The 15,414-nt window shown below is 35.8% G+C and overlaps 1 protein-coding gene across 2 annotated transcripts; it reads left to right on the top strand.

Moving 5' to 3' along the window:
• The first annotated feature begins 5,129 nt into the window (after positions 1-5,129).
• Positions 5,130-10,458, top strand: LOC129887565 (ricin B-like lectin EULS3). 2 transcript variants are annotated; one of them, XM_055962715.1, is made up of 4 exons: positions 5,130-5,757; positions 5,838-5,960; positions 8,866-9,100; positions 10,158-10,458. In XM_055962715.1, coding segments are annotated over exons 1-4 (945 nt in total). In that variant the 5' UTR covers positions 5,130-5,172; the 3' UTR covers positions 10,160-10,458. The 2 variants fall into 2 exon arrangements, with proteins under 2 accessions (XP_055818690.1, XP_055818691.1); XM_055962716.1 differs by lacking the exon at positions 5,838-5,960.
• Positions 10,459-15,414: the final 4,956 nt, after the last annotated feature.

The following is a 15,414-nucleotide window of genomic DNA, read 5'->3' as shown; positions in this document are numbered from 1 at the left end:
GCGTGCAATCAACCAGTCTTATCAATCCTAAAGCCTTCCTTTTATATGATGCAATTAGGTTACGCCTTTCTCCCTTGATAATACGATTTAGGAATTATAGTCCTTAACGAATACTACAGGCCTGGAAAGGTTGGACACAAATTCACTCCTTTTTAAGGAAGTTTTTTCTTTCTGATTCGCCTGGCACATATTAATTACTCTTGACCTGGCACTTATTAGTTACACCTGTTGCATTTGTGAACCTGGTTCTCAAAACTCAAACACCCTTTGTCATTATCAAAATCCACATTTTAGAAAACCCATAATCCACAATGCAATTTAATCAACACAAGTTCAAAAAAATAACTTTTTCCTATTTTCGAGGGCTCATGAAAATAACAACATAAAGAAACTGAATTATATGGAAAAAAATATGCATTCATAGACTATCTATGAGGAGGAACCGAAATATAATGAACTCAATGCTTTTCATAAAAGTCCTAACTTCATTAGGGAAAAATAACCGAAGAATGGAGTTCATTTGAGATTCAATGGATGAAAGAGTACCCATTGATGAAATCTTGCATAGAAAAAATTTTGGTAGAATTTCGGATCTTGAAGCTTGAAGATGAAGAACTCTAGTTTACTGTGTAAGAGAACGTAGAGCGTAAGTGATTGATAGTTCAGAGTCTTAGGCTTGAGCAAGAAAGTTTAGTCGACTGAGTTGGCAGAAAGTACCGAAAGTCGGCCGCCCGCCCTATCATCCCGTGTCTCAACCAACTTTTTTCTTGTCTCCAAATGATCAAGTCCAGCCTTGTGAAGGGAGAGGACTCTGTGGGCGGAAGCTACTCTGTTATCTTGAGCTCTTCGCTTCTCAGTGTTGACAAAATGATAAGAAAAAGCAATCAGCCGCTGTCATCGACCGGGACTCAGAGTTGACCCTCTCTTCCAGATCCTCGCTTCTATGAGCCAAATCACTCTCCTGGAAGGAAAGCAAATCCCATCGATTGAGCTGAGCCCTGTTGGGATTTTACGGATCTTGGCCTTTTTCTCAGATTTCATCGTACTGCTAGTCGTTGTTGCAGGTCCTAGGTCTGATTGGGTAAACAAGCTGACCACGTCACGGAGGGGTCTCGGCTTCCAACACTAGCTATAATACTGACTGGCGCGATGAATTGTGACCTCGTACGATCGTGTCGGGTGAGCAACAGCATATCCGGTGTGGGCCTTAGAGCATTGAGAGGACCTTTCCCTAGTACGAGAGGACCAGGAAGGACTAATTGGAACTCCGGCTCCGGTAACCTCCTGAACCTTGCCGATAGGCGAAGGGCTGAAGGATGGAATGTGCCCACCATCCGATCTGAGTCCTGGTAGGTGACAAGGGCTGCTGATTCTGAATGGAAAAAGCATCTTGATGATGTTTTGACCAACAAGGGCTCAGTTCAACGTTCCTAGGGCAGCTCAGTGATGCGGTGGAGGACCTCCGCAAACCAATGGGAAGGAATACCCCCGTTAGCTGGCTTTTGTAGCAAATTCTATTTGTTCTTCAAATGGGGCCTTTTCATTTTCCAAATTGGGGAAATGGCCATTCATAGGTTAAGCAGATTCATCTGCCACCTTCCCTCATAGGCTGGCCGATGCGGGAAAAAATCTTTTTAAAAGGCATCTCAGCGAAAGTCAGTCACACATCCTAATTGGTGAGCTTATGTCGGAAGTGTAATTAAGTAGGCGGCTGGTTGCAGCTGCTGCAGCTGGTGGAATAAATCTACCCGAAGCTTCCGCGCCGAAAAGTGGATTGGTAACAGGTCGGCACGAAGTGAGCCCCAGACTCTCCCAACCCTGGTGAAACAGTGATTCGGATCTCACACCTTCCACCAGCCTCTTACAATAGGGGCTCTCCCAACCCTGGTAAACTCGCAGCGCCTCTTCTGATGATGCATCCATTGGGGACAAGTGGATTCCGATTCATGCAGTCCTTCTCTGCCACGTCGCATTCCAGATTATCCAGATGCTTACGCTGGATTCTCGCACCCGAGCCTGCAGTTGGTAGGTCAAATCCCTCTATCCAAGTGATTAAGTTGAAGCGGATTTCCATCCGAACTAGTGCCTTAAGCAGGAAGGCCGAAATCATCAGAACACCAACCATTAGAAGTGAAGGCTCTAGTTGCTGCTGGCTGTCGACGAGGAAGAGTCAACTAGCGATGCCAGCTTCTGAAAAATCTTTCTAATTGCTACGACTCCTCTCACTCTCAGGGACCCTGGATTGAAGGATTCGACCGTGTAGCGAGGTGCAAGTGCTGCATAAAGTTCTGTTATCCGTATGCAGCGGGTCTCATGCTTGTTCTCCCAAAGGAGCCTTCTAAAAGGTTGAATTCCAAACGATTAGGTGCGGTGGAATAGATTCAAGCGTCCGGGATAGTAGATCCACAACCAACCGGGGTCATGTGGAGCCGGCCTCCCCGCCGTCCCCCCTGCCCATTGGCTTGGGGCGTCCTCCTCTAACTGAACTTTCTTTTTCTATGGACTACATAAATCTTATCTTCCAGCCCGATGAACTCACACTTGCTGGTAAAGTCAATGTATGAATAAATGGGCTTTTAAGCGCTTCCCTCGTCTTAGAGCTGCTCCTTCTATCACATCGGATCGGATTCTAGTAAAGATATGGGCCTTCTCGTCTAATCTCTTGGTCTTCTTTGAAGGCTAGAAGCATCCTCAGGTCATTGAGGATGGTCAAAGCAATGGAGTTTTCCGAGGGGAGCAGAGAATTCCACTCCTTGATAGTTCGTGCGGGGCATTTCCCACCTCGCCCTTTAACCCCACTTAGGATAGGCCAAAACGTTGTGGTATAGAAATTAAAAGAGATAGAAAAGACTGAAATAAAACCCTGACTAAAACATTATCGAAAAATTCTACGAGTCGGGTATCTACGGAGGGTCCCATAATAATTTCGAAAAAAAATTATCTGAAAGCCAGTTAACCAAAATATTCATGGGTTAACACACATGAAAATGAAAAAATCGCTTAATTTCGCTTGTGCGGCCCCTAAATACTATGAATGCGCCATAGTTAATGCCGAGGTTGTACGTGGATTGATCTATAACCCATAGATAAAGTTCATGAATGCAAGACAGTAGCTAAATTTTCTGCATTTTATCCCACGAGCTCAATCTTCTGTAGTTTGTTTTACGGCCTATTGTTTGAGTTCATGAAACTCACAGGTCAAAATCCAAATCTAGTTTGATTCATGAGCCCAATCTACGATCTGTGGTCTGATTCACGACTCGCAGATTGTGTCCGTGAAACTCAAATTTTGAAGCATTGGCCACCTAATTCTGCATATATATTTTGGTAGATATGGTTTAATCCTTTGTTTAGAATTTGCGAGGTGTTATATGAACACTCCAACAAGCTTCGATGGTTGTTCATGATGTTTGAATTAATTTGAGAAAGATAGGTCTTTTTCTTTTAAAATGAATTCAATTTGCAATGCCACATGGCTTTTTTATATTTGTTAGAGACTATTTTTTAAAATATTTACGCGCCCTGACAACATGATAATATAGCAGGTTAAAAAATAAATGAAAATAAGGTATTTAATTTGGTTAAAAATAATTTAGTGGGATAATAAGAGCTCGCTTGGATTGACTTAAAAATGACTTTTAAGTCAAAAAAAAGTAGGAGGGGAACCAATTTTTAACTTTTGACTTTTTTTAAAAAAATTTAACTTATTTTAAATATAAACATTTTCAAAAGTTAAAAAATAACTTTAAAATTTTAAGTAGAACACTAGAAAGGAAAAGGTGACCAGTAAAAATCTTTCCAAGGAGATGTTAAATTTAAATGAGGGAAAAGGTCTTGATTACTTTTCAAATTTGTTATTTAGAGCTTATATAGCTTGTTATAAAAATGATTCATATATATTTTTATTGTTATAAAAGTGATTTAAATATATTTTTATCGTTATAAAAATAACTCACACATATATATATCTATCATCTAATGGAAGTGAAAAAATTAGTTTAAATTTTTTTCCCATGTAGTGTATATATGATCTTTCTAGTAAAGTTCATGATATATTTAATATTTTTCACACATATATTATTTTTGACTTATTTGATTATTATTATTTGAGTTTCTTATTCTTATTCTTATTTTTTCTTTCATTCTTTAGTGTAAAAGATAAGAATTATATAAAGAAAGAAATATGAATGAAAAAGAAAAAAAAGTAAGAAACAAATTTGAAACTATGTTTTTGTGGTTATAGTGTAATTTAAAACTATTTTTTGCAGTAGCTACATTATAGTTTAATTTTTTGTAAAATAAAATTGGGACATCTATAATAAATTTTACCCGAAAATTGGTGAAACATAAATAAATTTGATCATCAAAATAATATTTTCAAATTAGCCGTTGAAATAAAAAATTCAAAAAAAATACGTGTGAGAAGGATCAAATTCAAATATACCCCATATGGTTTAATTTTTTTGAAAAATAATTTAAAATTATTTTTTTCACTTTAGTCAGAAGTTAAGGATATATATGAGTCATTTGTATAATAATAGGGGTATATATAAGAGCCACTTTTATAATAAAAGAAATATCAGCTCTAAATAGCAAAATTGAGAAGTATATATATTTTTTCCCCTTAAAGTTACGATAAAATAGCGAGCGACTCGATGATGTTGTTTGATTTTAGGGTCATTCGAGTTAAGAGTATCGTTTTTGTCAAATCTAATAATAGTAGTGTTGCTCTGATTTCTTCTCATTTTAAAAGCTCAATTAAGATAGCTTAACAACTCAATCACGACACACAACAACTTAATGGGATCTGTATAATGTATTAATGTATAATATAGTGTATAGTAGAAAACATGCATTTTTATCGACATGAATTGTGGCACTGTGGTAGACTGTTTCACTCTTAATTAGAGGTGTCGGGTTCGAACAATGAGTATAAAAAAAATTCTATTGAAAATGCTATCTCCGAATGAATTCTATAATGCGCGATCTAAATTTAATCGGAACTCCACGAGCTCTAGATAGCCGGTGGAAAAAAAAAACAGTATTATTCAATCAAGGTAGCTTAACAAACATAAATAAACACGACAGATGTCACACGCACCAACAAAATGGGATATCTATATAATGTAGAAGCAAAGAAAAAGATCCTGCTAAATTTAATTTTATGTATCAATGGAATATCCTTTTGGACATCCCAACCACGGCCACCATCACCACCGTCGCGAGAACGACGAAGAATTTCCACCTCCCGGCCACCGACCACCGTCATCCTACGATGAACCCCCCCCTCCTCCTCAAGTTGGCCATGTCTTTCATACTTCCCATGTAGGTGGACCACCACCAATGGAAGCTAATTATGGCCGTCCTCATTATCCTCCGCCACCGATGGATGATAGTTATGGACGGACTAATTATCCACCGCCGCCAATGGAGGAGAACTATGGTGGATCTTACAATCGTCCACCGCCGATGTCTGATTACTATGAGGCCCCACCACCATCGCAACCTCAACCACCTACTTCCGGCTATTCCTCCGTCCAACACGTGTCTCATGAGAGTGAGAGTGTTGATCGTCATCATGATCGTCATCGTTTTCAACCACATGTGCCTTCATTTTTCCACCATCAAACTTCAGATCCAGAGCTCATGGATAAACCTTCTTTTAGGGTTTATACCAAAGCTGATACCAATTACTCTCTCACTATCCGTGACGGAAAAGTAGTTCTTGCCTCTAATGATCCATCAGATCCATTTCAAGTAGGTTCTCTTTTCTTCTTTTTTTTAATTTTTTTTTTGGCTTACTGTGAATTTGTTGTAATGGGTGGAAATTGCTTCAGCACTGGTATAAAGATGAGAAGTTCAGCACTAAATGTAAGGATGAAGAGGGATTTCCAAGCTTTGCTCTGGTTAATAAAGCTTCAGGACTGGCCCTGAAGCACTCTATTGGCGCCTCTCACCCTGTATGTTCAATTCTTGGCTAACCATAAGCTCTGAAAAATAATAATAAAATGTTCCTTATCATTCTATTTGATTAGATATTGCTAGTTTTTTTGTGCTTCATAGTTTGATGATATCCTCCATGATGTCTGTATGATGTTAAACTTCACAAAGGAATGAACTTTGAACCCCTTTACATCTAGGGCTCATCGAAGAATAGCCAACCCATTTCTTTGTCCTGGAAAGGAGGTTAGAGATTTCTACCTAATGCAAATGTATGACTTGTAATTTTTTGGGGTGCTTCAAGTAGTATCCATGGTGGAGATGGACGTTTAATGGTGGAGTTGTGGTGGTTAAGAAATGGAGATGAGGACTGTGAGTGTGTGCGGCGTAAAGAAAATCACTGTCCAGTCAATTATTTGTGCACTGTATTGTGTATGTATATCAACCTGCGTCTAATATCTTCAACTTTTGGCTCCTAGGTCTATCCCTTGAGTGTTTGATTGTGGTATCCACTTACGTGTGGATTTCCGCTGTATCAGATGTATGCTTCGTGATTCTCAATTTATTTTGTGTGTTTTATCTGGCGGCTTTTAGTGCAGGTTATTTCTACCTAATGCAAATGCTCTGACTTGCAAATGATGCATGCTGGGTTTTTTCACAAGTTGGCTAGAAAAAAACAGGAAAATGAATCTTTTGCAATTTAATGTTGACTAGGAATGATAATTTAATTATTTGAAGGCTCAGTTATGTGTTCTTTTAGAAGAAATAAATATTCAAGTATGGATTGTTTGGACATTATGGAGGGAGAGAAACCTTAGATGTTTTGAGTGAAAGTGTAATCCAATATATAACTGAAGGGGTTTTGTTTGGTGGTGAGACTCGAATTCAGGATCTTGCCTACACTGATACCATGTTAAATTGCTTGACCATTTGAGCTATTAGAGAGAGCACACTTTCATTTACTTTATCATGCCGAGATCTAGAACTTGCACTTGTAGTTGACAGATAAAGATCATATGCTATAAATTAAACAACTATAGAAGTTAAACACTACTGACATGCATCTATTATTAATTAATATTTACTCTTTAAAAAGGAAAAATAAGAAGATAATGTTGATTATTTGTGCATTACTTTTATCTGAAGGAAGAGGTGGAGAAAAACTAAATGGTGTTATTGCCTATAAAGTTTTTGCTATCTTTATGATATGTGCTCCAACACGAAAGAGACTCTTCTAGTAAATATCGAATTCCCCTCTTTTAGCAAGAGATCCTACGCATGCTTCATTTTGTTGGGGTGTGAATAACTCATTGGACCCAGATTACTGAGCCCCTCTAGATAGGTGAGACAGCCTTAAAAAGATGGGTGAGGGCAGATGTGCTGCTTCTTTTGGGGTTAATGTTAGCAACTTTAAAGTGTAAGAAATTTATCAGATGTGGTTGGTTGTGTTTTGTAGCTGAAACATGGTTTTAAGAGTGGTTTTAGAAGAAAAAACAAATGCATTTGATTAGTTGAGATCTAAATGATTTAGACATCATTAAGTAGAAACAAACAGGGCTTTAGTTGGTCTTGGATATCATACTGAACTTAAATGTTCTTTGCACCATCTAGTTCTAGATCGATGATCAAGACAACTCGTATAAATTGCCAAACAGAACCGTGACTCTGCACAACCAATGGTAGCTTATTGGTTAAGAAGATTTTTAGCACTTGTTTGTACACCCTGGTCACTTGGATTTGGCTTTAAGGAGGCAGCGTTATATTGTTCATTCTTTTTTCTTTTGCAGAAGCTGATGGGTATCATCCTTTATGTTAGAATTAGGAAGATTAATGTCTAGGATAATTTCTTGTGCCTGATACGAACCGACCTGGAAGATGCAAAGGAATTTATTATGATTATCATTGCTCCTTTCTTTTCAAAACCTCCTATAGACTAGACTAGGATCTTATCCATTTGTAGATATGAACCAACCCGGAAGATGCCGTAATCTCTATCGTTTATTGTATTACAAAACTAGCCACTGCATAATGAGACTACGGCTACCATGCAATGTAGGCTCTCTTGAAAATCCTCCACTTGACTCGCCACTTTAGCCTATTGTGAGCCTTCATATCCTCTTGCCATGATCTTCTGAGGTTTCATATGCTTTCATGTGTTAAAGTGGCTATCTCAGAATGTATCATCCCTCCTGAAAGAAAATTTGTCCCAGAATTCGTACCTTGAAACACGAAGAAAGTATGTATGAATAACCCGTCTTTTAACATCAAGATTTGACATGGTATAAATAAAACAAGATAGTGTCCATATACTTTCTTAACCCAACTTGCATATACTTTCTTATGCAAATTGCATTTTTTGTGCTTAATATAGGAGTTTTATGTCTTTTTTTTTCTTTATCAAAAAGAAGAAATGAAACTCTTATAATATAACACGAAATGCAACTTGCATAGGCTTATCAAACATGAGAAAAGTCTTGGGTAGATGAAACATAGCAATAGACCAAGGCTATGGGTTAACTCCTGTTAGACCTAGAAAAAAGGGAAATCGTAGCCATGTTAAGTTAAGTTTTGAATCCATTAACTGCAGAAAACCTCATAGTTAATGGAAAATTGGTGAAACATGGACATTATGGCTTGAGTTTATACAATAAGTATTGGCATCTTAAACCTTGTTCCTTGTGATAGGAATTGCTATTGTCCTGTTCCCTTCAGATGGCATACACTTGGTATATGCAACTTCAACTAATATTTGCCCTCCTTGCCTCCATGCACCTTCCTTTGCTTCAAATGCCTGAAAATAGATTTTACTATGCCCAGGGGTAATGAACATACTGTTGTTCAGGGGTCCTGTCGTACTAATATTACATGGCTTCTGATAGGGAAGGAAACATAGAAAGTAACATTCCTATTGAACTTCTTTTACAGGTGCAGCTCACCCCGTACAACCCCGATGTTCTTGATGCATCAATCTTATGGACAGAGAGCAGGGATGTGGGTGATGGTTATCGAGCAATTAGGATGGTCAATAACATTAACCTCAATCTAGATGCATGGAATGCTGATAAGGAGCATGGAGGTGTCCGCGATGGGACTACTGTTGCTCTTTGGGAATGGTGGAAAGGAGACAACAGGAATCAACACTGGAAGATCGTTCGCTACTGTAAGTCTTGCAAAATTGCAGTGCAAAAATTGATTGTTTTGCTTGGAACCCTTAAAATCTGCACTCTCCCTCTCTTTCCTTGTCGTCAAGTTTATGTTCCATTTAAAATCCTCGCTCCTAAGGCCATTTATACTCTTTTGTGGGGGTGGGTGGGGATATATTCTGACACTTCGCCTCCATGTTGTTTGATATGAAGTCACTTTTTCACGAAAATTACCTTTTTTTAGCAGTCTTAGGTTGTTGAAAATAGGTGAGAACACACCCCGTTAAGCATTAAGACATAGCTATAAAATTGCTGGACTCCTTTTGTTTTTGGCACTTTTTCCATCAATATAGATCTCCCTCATAAAATTTGTTATTCAGTTACCTACTGATTCAGTGCCGATCCAATTTTGGTTGATGAGCTATATGTCATTTAAGTATATTTTAGGCTTAATACATGGGACCACCTCTTGTACTTGCCAGCAAATTTCATTTAGACACTCAAATTAAGGCTTGTTCTAATTAAGTATTTAAATCTGTAATAAATTGTTTTTATTAGAAACTTTTCAGATCAAAGACAAAAACATTCGCAAATGTTCATTACATATCACGTAGATAAGTGAAATAGTTAAAATGTCACATTCTTTTATTATATGCATTTGTCTCAATTAGCCATAAAACTTCAGACCTATTCCAATCGAGGCTGATGTGTATACTTAAAAGGAGATGACTTATTTTATGTGGGTAACTTAATTTAATGTACCTTCTCAGTGCTCGAAACAATTTTGTCTTTTCTATATTATTATATCTCTAGAGTCTATAAATGCTTGAGAACAAGCACATTTTTTTCTTCAAAATTTGATCCTAAAGTCTTAACAACAACACTTTATTATGAGTTTAGGTGTTCAATTAAAACAAATGGTAGTTCAAGTATCCAAGTAAAATTTGCTAACAAGTTTAAGTTTAAGGGATTGTCGATGTATTGCGCCTTGTGTTTTAATTTTAGGTTTTGTATTTCCAAGCATTTATATTAATTAATTTTTCTTCTTTTTCGTCTAAACTAATTTAATTACAGGATAACTTGGCGTGTGAATCATGGCTGAAATGGGTTTGATGCTTGATTTTTTCTCTTTCTTCATGTGGCTTGTTATGTATTTTGTACTGTAATGTATCTCCCTCGAAAACAGTAAAAAGTAGAATGAAAATAAGAGGGGTAATGGTGTTGTACCAAATAAAAGCTTGTACTTTTTTGTGGGAGATGTCATGTGTGTTCAACTTGTACTTTTTTATTTGGTGTTATACCAAATAAAAGCTTGTTGGTATGTAAAACCCTGGATGAATTTGATGTTTCAATGTCTAAATACATATTTATGTGATGGTAAATATGGTGATGTAATTAATTTTCTACGTCATAAGTTCACGTCCATAAAAATATTGAAAATCAAGAGATTAAGGCCTTGACTACTCAAAATAGTGAAAAATATTATTGCCTATACTCACATATTCTTCTTTTGCGAACAATTTTTCTATTTTTAATTGAGAGTTTTGATTTTCGAAAGTAAATTTCGCACTTATACTTCCTCTGTTCTAATTTAGTAATTTAAATGACTCATTTTTTTTAATAAGTATAATAAAAAAATATATTCTTATTTAATAAATATTTAGTTACATTATCAATATGTTACCATATTGGTCCCATTTATTTGACAAATATATTGTTTTTTCTAAAACAATATGTATATTATTCAGTCAACATACAATTTGCATATAATTTTTTGGTTATATGTAATACAATATATAACATACAATTTGCATATTTCAGTCAAAACATACAACTTGCATACACTTATGTTGAATGTATTTTGTAGGTCATTTATATATAATTTATATATAGGAAAAAGGCATAAATTTTCCTCAAGTTGTACTGAAAAGACAGTTACATACTTAAACTATTATGGCGATCTATTACATACCTAAACTACCTAAAAGTGAATTTATTACCTTCCTAAAACTGACGTAGCAAAACATTTAAAAAGAATAGCGCGTCAGACTAAAATTAAAGTAAAAAAAATTAAAAAAACAAAATTATCCCATTCCCACCTTCTTTTTTTCTTCACACCCGCCCACCCTCTTCTTCTTCACACCCCACCCATTATCCTCTTCTTCTTCATTCTTTATTTTTCAACACAATTCTTTATTCTTCATCACAACCTCAAAGTGTGAGACCACGAAATAACATTGAAAAATCTCCCTCCGGCCACCTTCGCCGTCGCCGATGAATCTTCAAGTGTCTTTGGAACCTACCTGCCCCACCTTTGTTTTCCTCCATTTACTCTCCATTTTGAATCTTGATTTTTTTTCTTTCAAACCCCATTAAGAAGAAGAGGAATTCTAGCTAAAAATTTATAAGTCAAACTTCTTTTTTATCCACTTTAGATATGGAATAGAAATTATCTTTCACTCAAACTGTTCAGATTCAAATAAATTAAATTTATAGGAAAGAACATTTAATATATTTTGACTAGAAAAAATAGAGAATGCTTGGGTATGGCTGAAAAGACGAAGAAGGGTGAATTTGATTTTGGTGGAGAAGACGATTAGAGTTGGGGGGGGGGGGGGTCGGATGGGTGGTGTTCTGAGAATTTTAATAATTAATTAAAAGTTAATTAGTATAAAATATAGTTAATAAAAGAAAAGTTAATTAATAAAGAAAAGAAAAGAAAAAAATATAAAAAAATATAATTTCTGACATGACGCTGACGTGGCAGCGAGTGTAATACATCACATACTGTGAGAGTGGTGTTGTCAGTTTTAGGGGAGTAATAAATTCACTTTTAGATAGTTTAAGTGTGTTATAGGTCGCCATGATAGTTTAAGTGTGTAACTGACTTTTCAGTACAACTTCGGGGGAAATTTATGTCTTTTCCCTTTATATATATTTTGTATATTATGTGTATTTATGTTCAGTGATACATTGATCTTGCTTTCAAATTCAAAGGGTTAGGATCAGAGATCTTTTCTTCTCAAGTTATGATTTTGAGTATCAAATTTTTCATTAAATGAAAAAGATTGAAGCCTAATTTTTTACTTTTCGTATTGTTTTACAATAATCAATAAAATACTCTGGAGAATAAAATATTATAATTATTATTTCACTATGATTATTTTACTACAATAGTTGTAGATTGTGAATTGTTTAAATACTCTGGAGAATAGTGTGATTTTACTACAATATTTTAGTTATATACATTAATGGTATAATTTCTTTTTTTTTTATGCCATCACTGGATTTTAACCTGTGATACTAGATTGTTAAAGTTACCATTTTGATCTAATTAACGATTATTACTTATTTCAAGATTTACCTATAATTTCTTAATAAACTGGCATATAACTTCAACCTTATGATTAAAAAGGTGTACGCAACTAGTCGATTTTCTTGAGAATTATTCTTGACTTTGTAAACATTAAAATTATATTAGATTTAAATCTGTAAATTTAATTTGGACTATATTAAATTCAAGAAAATAATCCAAATGATGTGGCAATCCAAGTCAAATTAAATGAGCCACTAAAAACACACCACGTGTCAAAGTTATGTGGCAATTCAAGTCAAATAAAATGAGTCGCTAAAATTACACCAAGTGTCAAAGTTATATGACAATCCAAGTCAAATTAAATGAGCCATTAGAATCATGCCATGTGCCAAAATTATGTGGCAATCCAAGTCAAATTAAATAAGTCACTAAAATCATGCCACGTGTCGAAATTATATGGCAATCTAAGTCAAATTAAATGAGTCACTAGAATAATGCCACGTGTATATGTGACATGTTCTGACCAATCAAATTAAAGTTCTTCATCAAAAGAATCTGATTGGTCAATTCAAATTGACCAATCAAATCACACAAGTATACCACTCCCTACAACTATAAATAGGGGTCCTCATTATTTTCAAGAGGGGAGGTTTTCAAGAACAAGAAGCAAGAAGAGAGCTCGTGGATCAAAGACCGCAAATTCTCTACAAAGCTATAAAGTTCAAGTAATCAAATTCAAGTTCAAGTTCAAGATCAAGAACGAAGGCAAATATCAAAAAGTTCGAGATCAAGGTACTTGTTCATATTTATTACTCTTCATAACGGTACAAGTGTTCGTGACGAATAATTCAAATCCAAATTTAAAGACGAAGATTCAAGATCAAGCTGTTCAAGCCCTTGATTCTAAATCAAATTCAAGTCTAACATATTTTATATTATTTGAAGAATCAGAGGATTATTATAGAGATTGTAACACGCACTACATTTTGAAATTAAATATTACACTTTATGACTCCAATTTTCTGGTCTTGATTATTTATTTTTCTCGGCTCAAAAATTTGTTGTTTACAAATTTTGGCACACCCAGTGGGACAATCTCTACCTCTCATCTCTTTACATCGATCATCAAACCTCAAGAATACTTAAATGACATCTTAGAAGTTTGACTCTAGGACTATTATTGCTAAGGCTACTGATTCCAAATTTTTCTCTGAGGTGGAGAACATATTGGATGCTATTATGGGAAGTCTGGGACCCATCACTAGGAACAGAGCAAACTTGCTAGGACAACAAGCACTTCAAGTGCCGTCCGCATCAGTTCCTATTTTTGATCTTCCATCTTCAAATGGGCAAGATTCTTTCCGAATGAATTGGAAAAAGGAGAAAATATAGCTGATATTGTTGAAAAGACATTGGCTCGACTTAGTCCTTTTAACACAAAAAATTGCACTATTCAAGATGAAGATGATGTCTTGATCACAAGATCTGCCCCAGTCACTCCACGTAACTTATTTCAAACAAATTTCAATTTGAGAAAAAATCCGTGCTTCATTCCATCATCCATAACGGCCATCCAAGCGATGATGACTATCGCCTCAACTATTGAAGAACAACTCGCGAGTTTGACAAAGACGATCAAAGGTCTAACAAAATATGTGCAAGATCAGGATAATCGAATTATCAAGTTGATAGACAGAGTTGAAAATATTATGGAGGGGGACTCAAGTCATGCACCTGGAAAACGTCCCATGATACAAGAAAAGGGAGATTCAGTTGCAAAGTAAATAAATGTGGGTGATGAGCTACATGTATCCATTGAAGGAGGAATTCCCATTCATCAACTGAAGGACTTCATTATGAGAACTATCAAAGATAAGTATGACGTGTCTTCAAAGTCATCATTTACGTATGCAAAGCCATACACTTCAAGAATCGATGTTTTGAAGATCCTACAGGTTATCAATTACCAAAATTTCAATAATTTAACGGAAAGGGAAATCCAAAACAACACATTGCCCATTTTGTTGAAATTTACAATAATGCTGGAACATATAGAGATTATCTGGTCAAACAATTTGTGTGCTCCTTACAAGGAAATGCCTTTGACTGGTATACGGATCTCGAGGCTAGCTCTATTGAGAGTTGAGAACAACTTGAGCATGAATTTCTCAATCATTTCTATAGCACAAGGTGTACTGTGAGCATAGTTAAACTAACTAATACACGTCAATGAAAAGATGAACATGTCATCGAGTTCATCAACCGATGGAGAAATGCAAGTCTCAATTGTAAGGATAAACTTAGTGAAACTTCCGAAATAAAAATATATATTTAAGGAATGCGTTGGGGACTTCGTTATATCCTACAGGGTATTAAACCCAAATTATTTGAGGAACTAGCCACACGTGCTCATGATATGGAGTTGAGCATGTCTGCAAGTGGGATTGAAGGACCACTTATTTATGAGCCTTGCAAGAAAAAGACAAAATGGAGGTAAATAAAGGAGAAAAATCAGCACCTAAATTTGAAAATAAGGAGTCAATGAATGTTAATGCGGTGTCTTTAAAAGTGGCTACAAATCTAAGCAAGAATCAAAGGGTGAAGACCATGACTTTTCAAAATAACACTGGTAGAAAGCTGACTTTGAAGAAAATGCAGGCAAAAGAGTACCCTTTCTTAGACTCAGATGTCCCAGCAATCTTTGAAGAGCTTCTAGCATTAAAACTCTTTGAGCTACCTGAAATGAAACATCCAGATGAGGCTGGAAGGACTAATGATTCAAATTACTGCAAATATCACCATTTGATGGTCCATCCTATTGAAAAGTGTTTTATCTTTAAGAAAAAGATCATGGACTTGGCCCATGAAGGAAAGATATTGCTTGAAGATGAGAAGGAGAGTTCAAATCAAGTTTCTGTCACTTTTGGTTCACTCGACCCCATAGTTCTTTGCAACTTTGTTGAAATACATAATGGTGGTGATTTCCTAGCCACATCATCACCAAAAATGATTAAA

This window comes from Solanum dulcamara, chromosome 4, assembly GCF_947179165.1.
Source record: "Solanum dulcamara chromosome 4, daSolDulc1.2, whole genome shotgun sequence".
In the NCBI taxonomy this organism is placed as follows: domain Eukaryota; kingdom Viridiplantae; phylum Streptophyta; class Magnoliopsida; order Solanales; family Solanaceae; genus Solanum; species Solanum dulcamara.
Note: the sequence above shows the minus strand (reverse complement) of the source record. Positions and strands in the feature narration are given on the sequence as shown.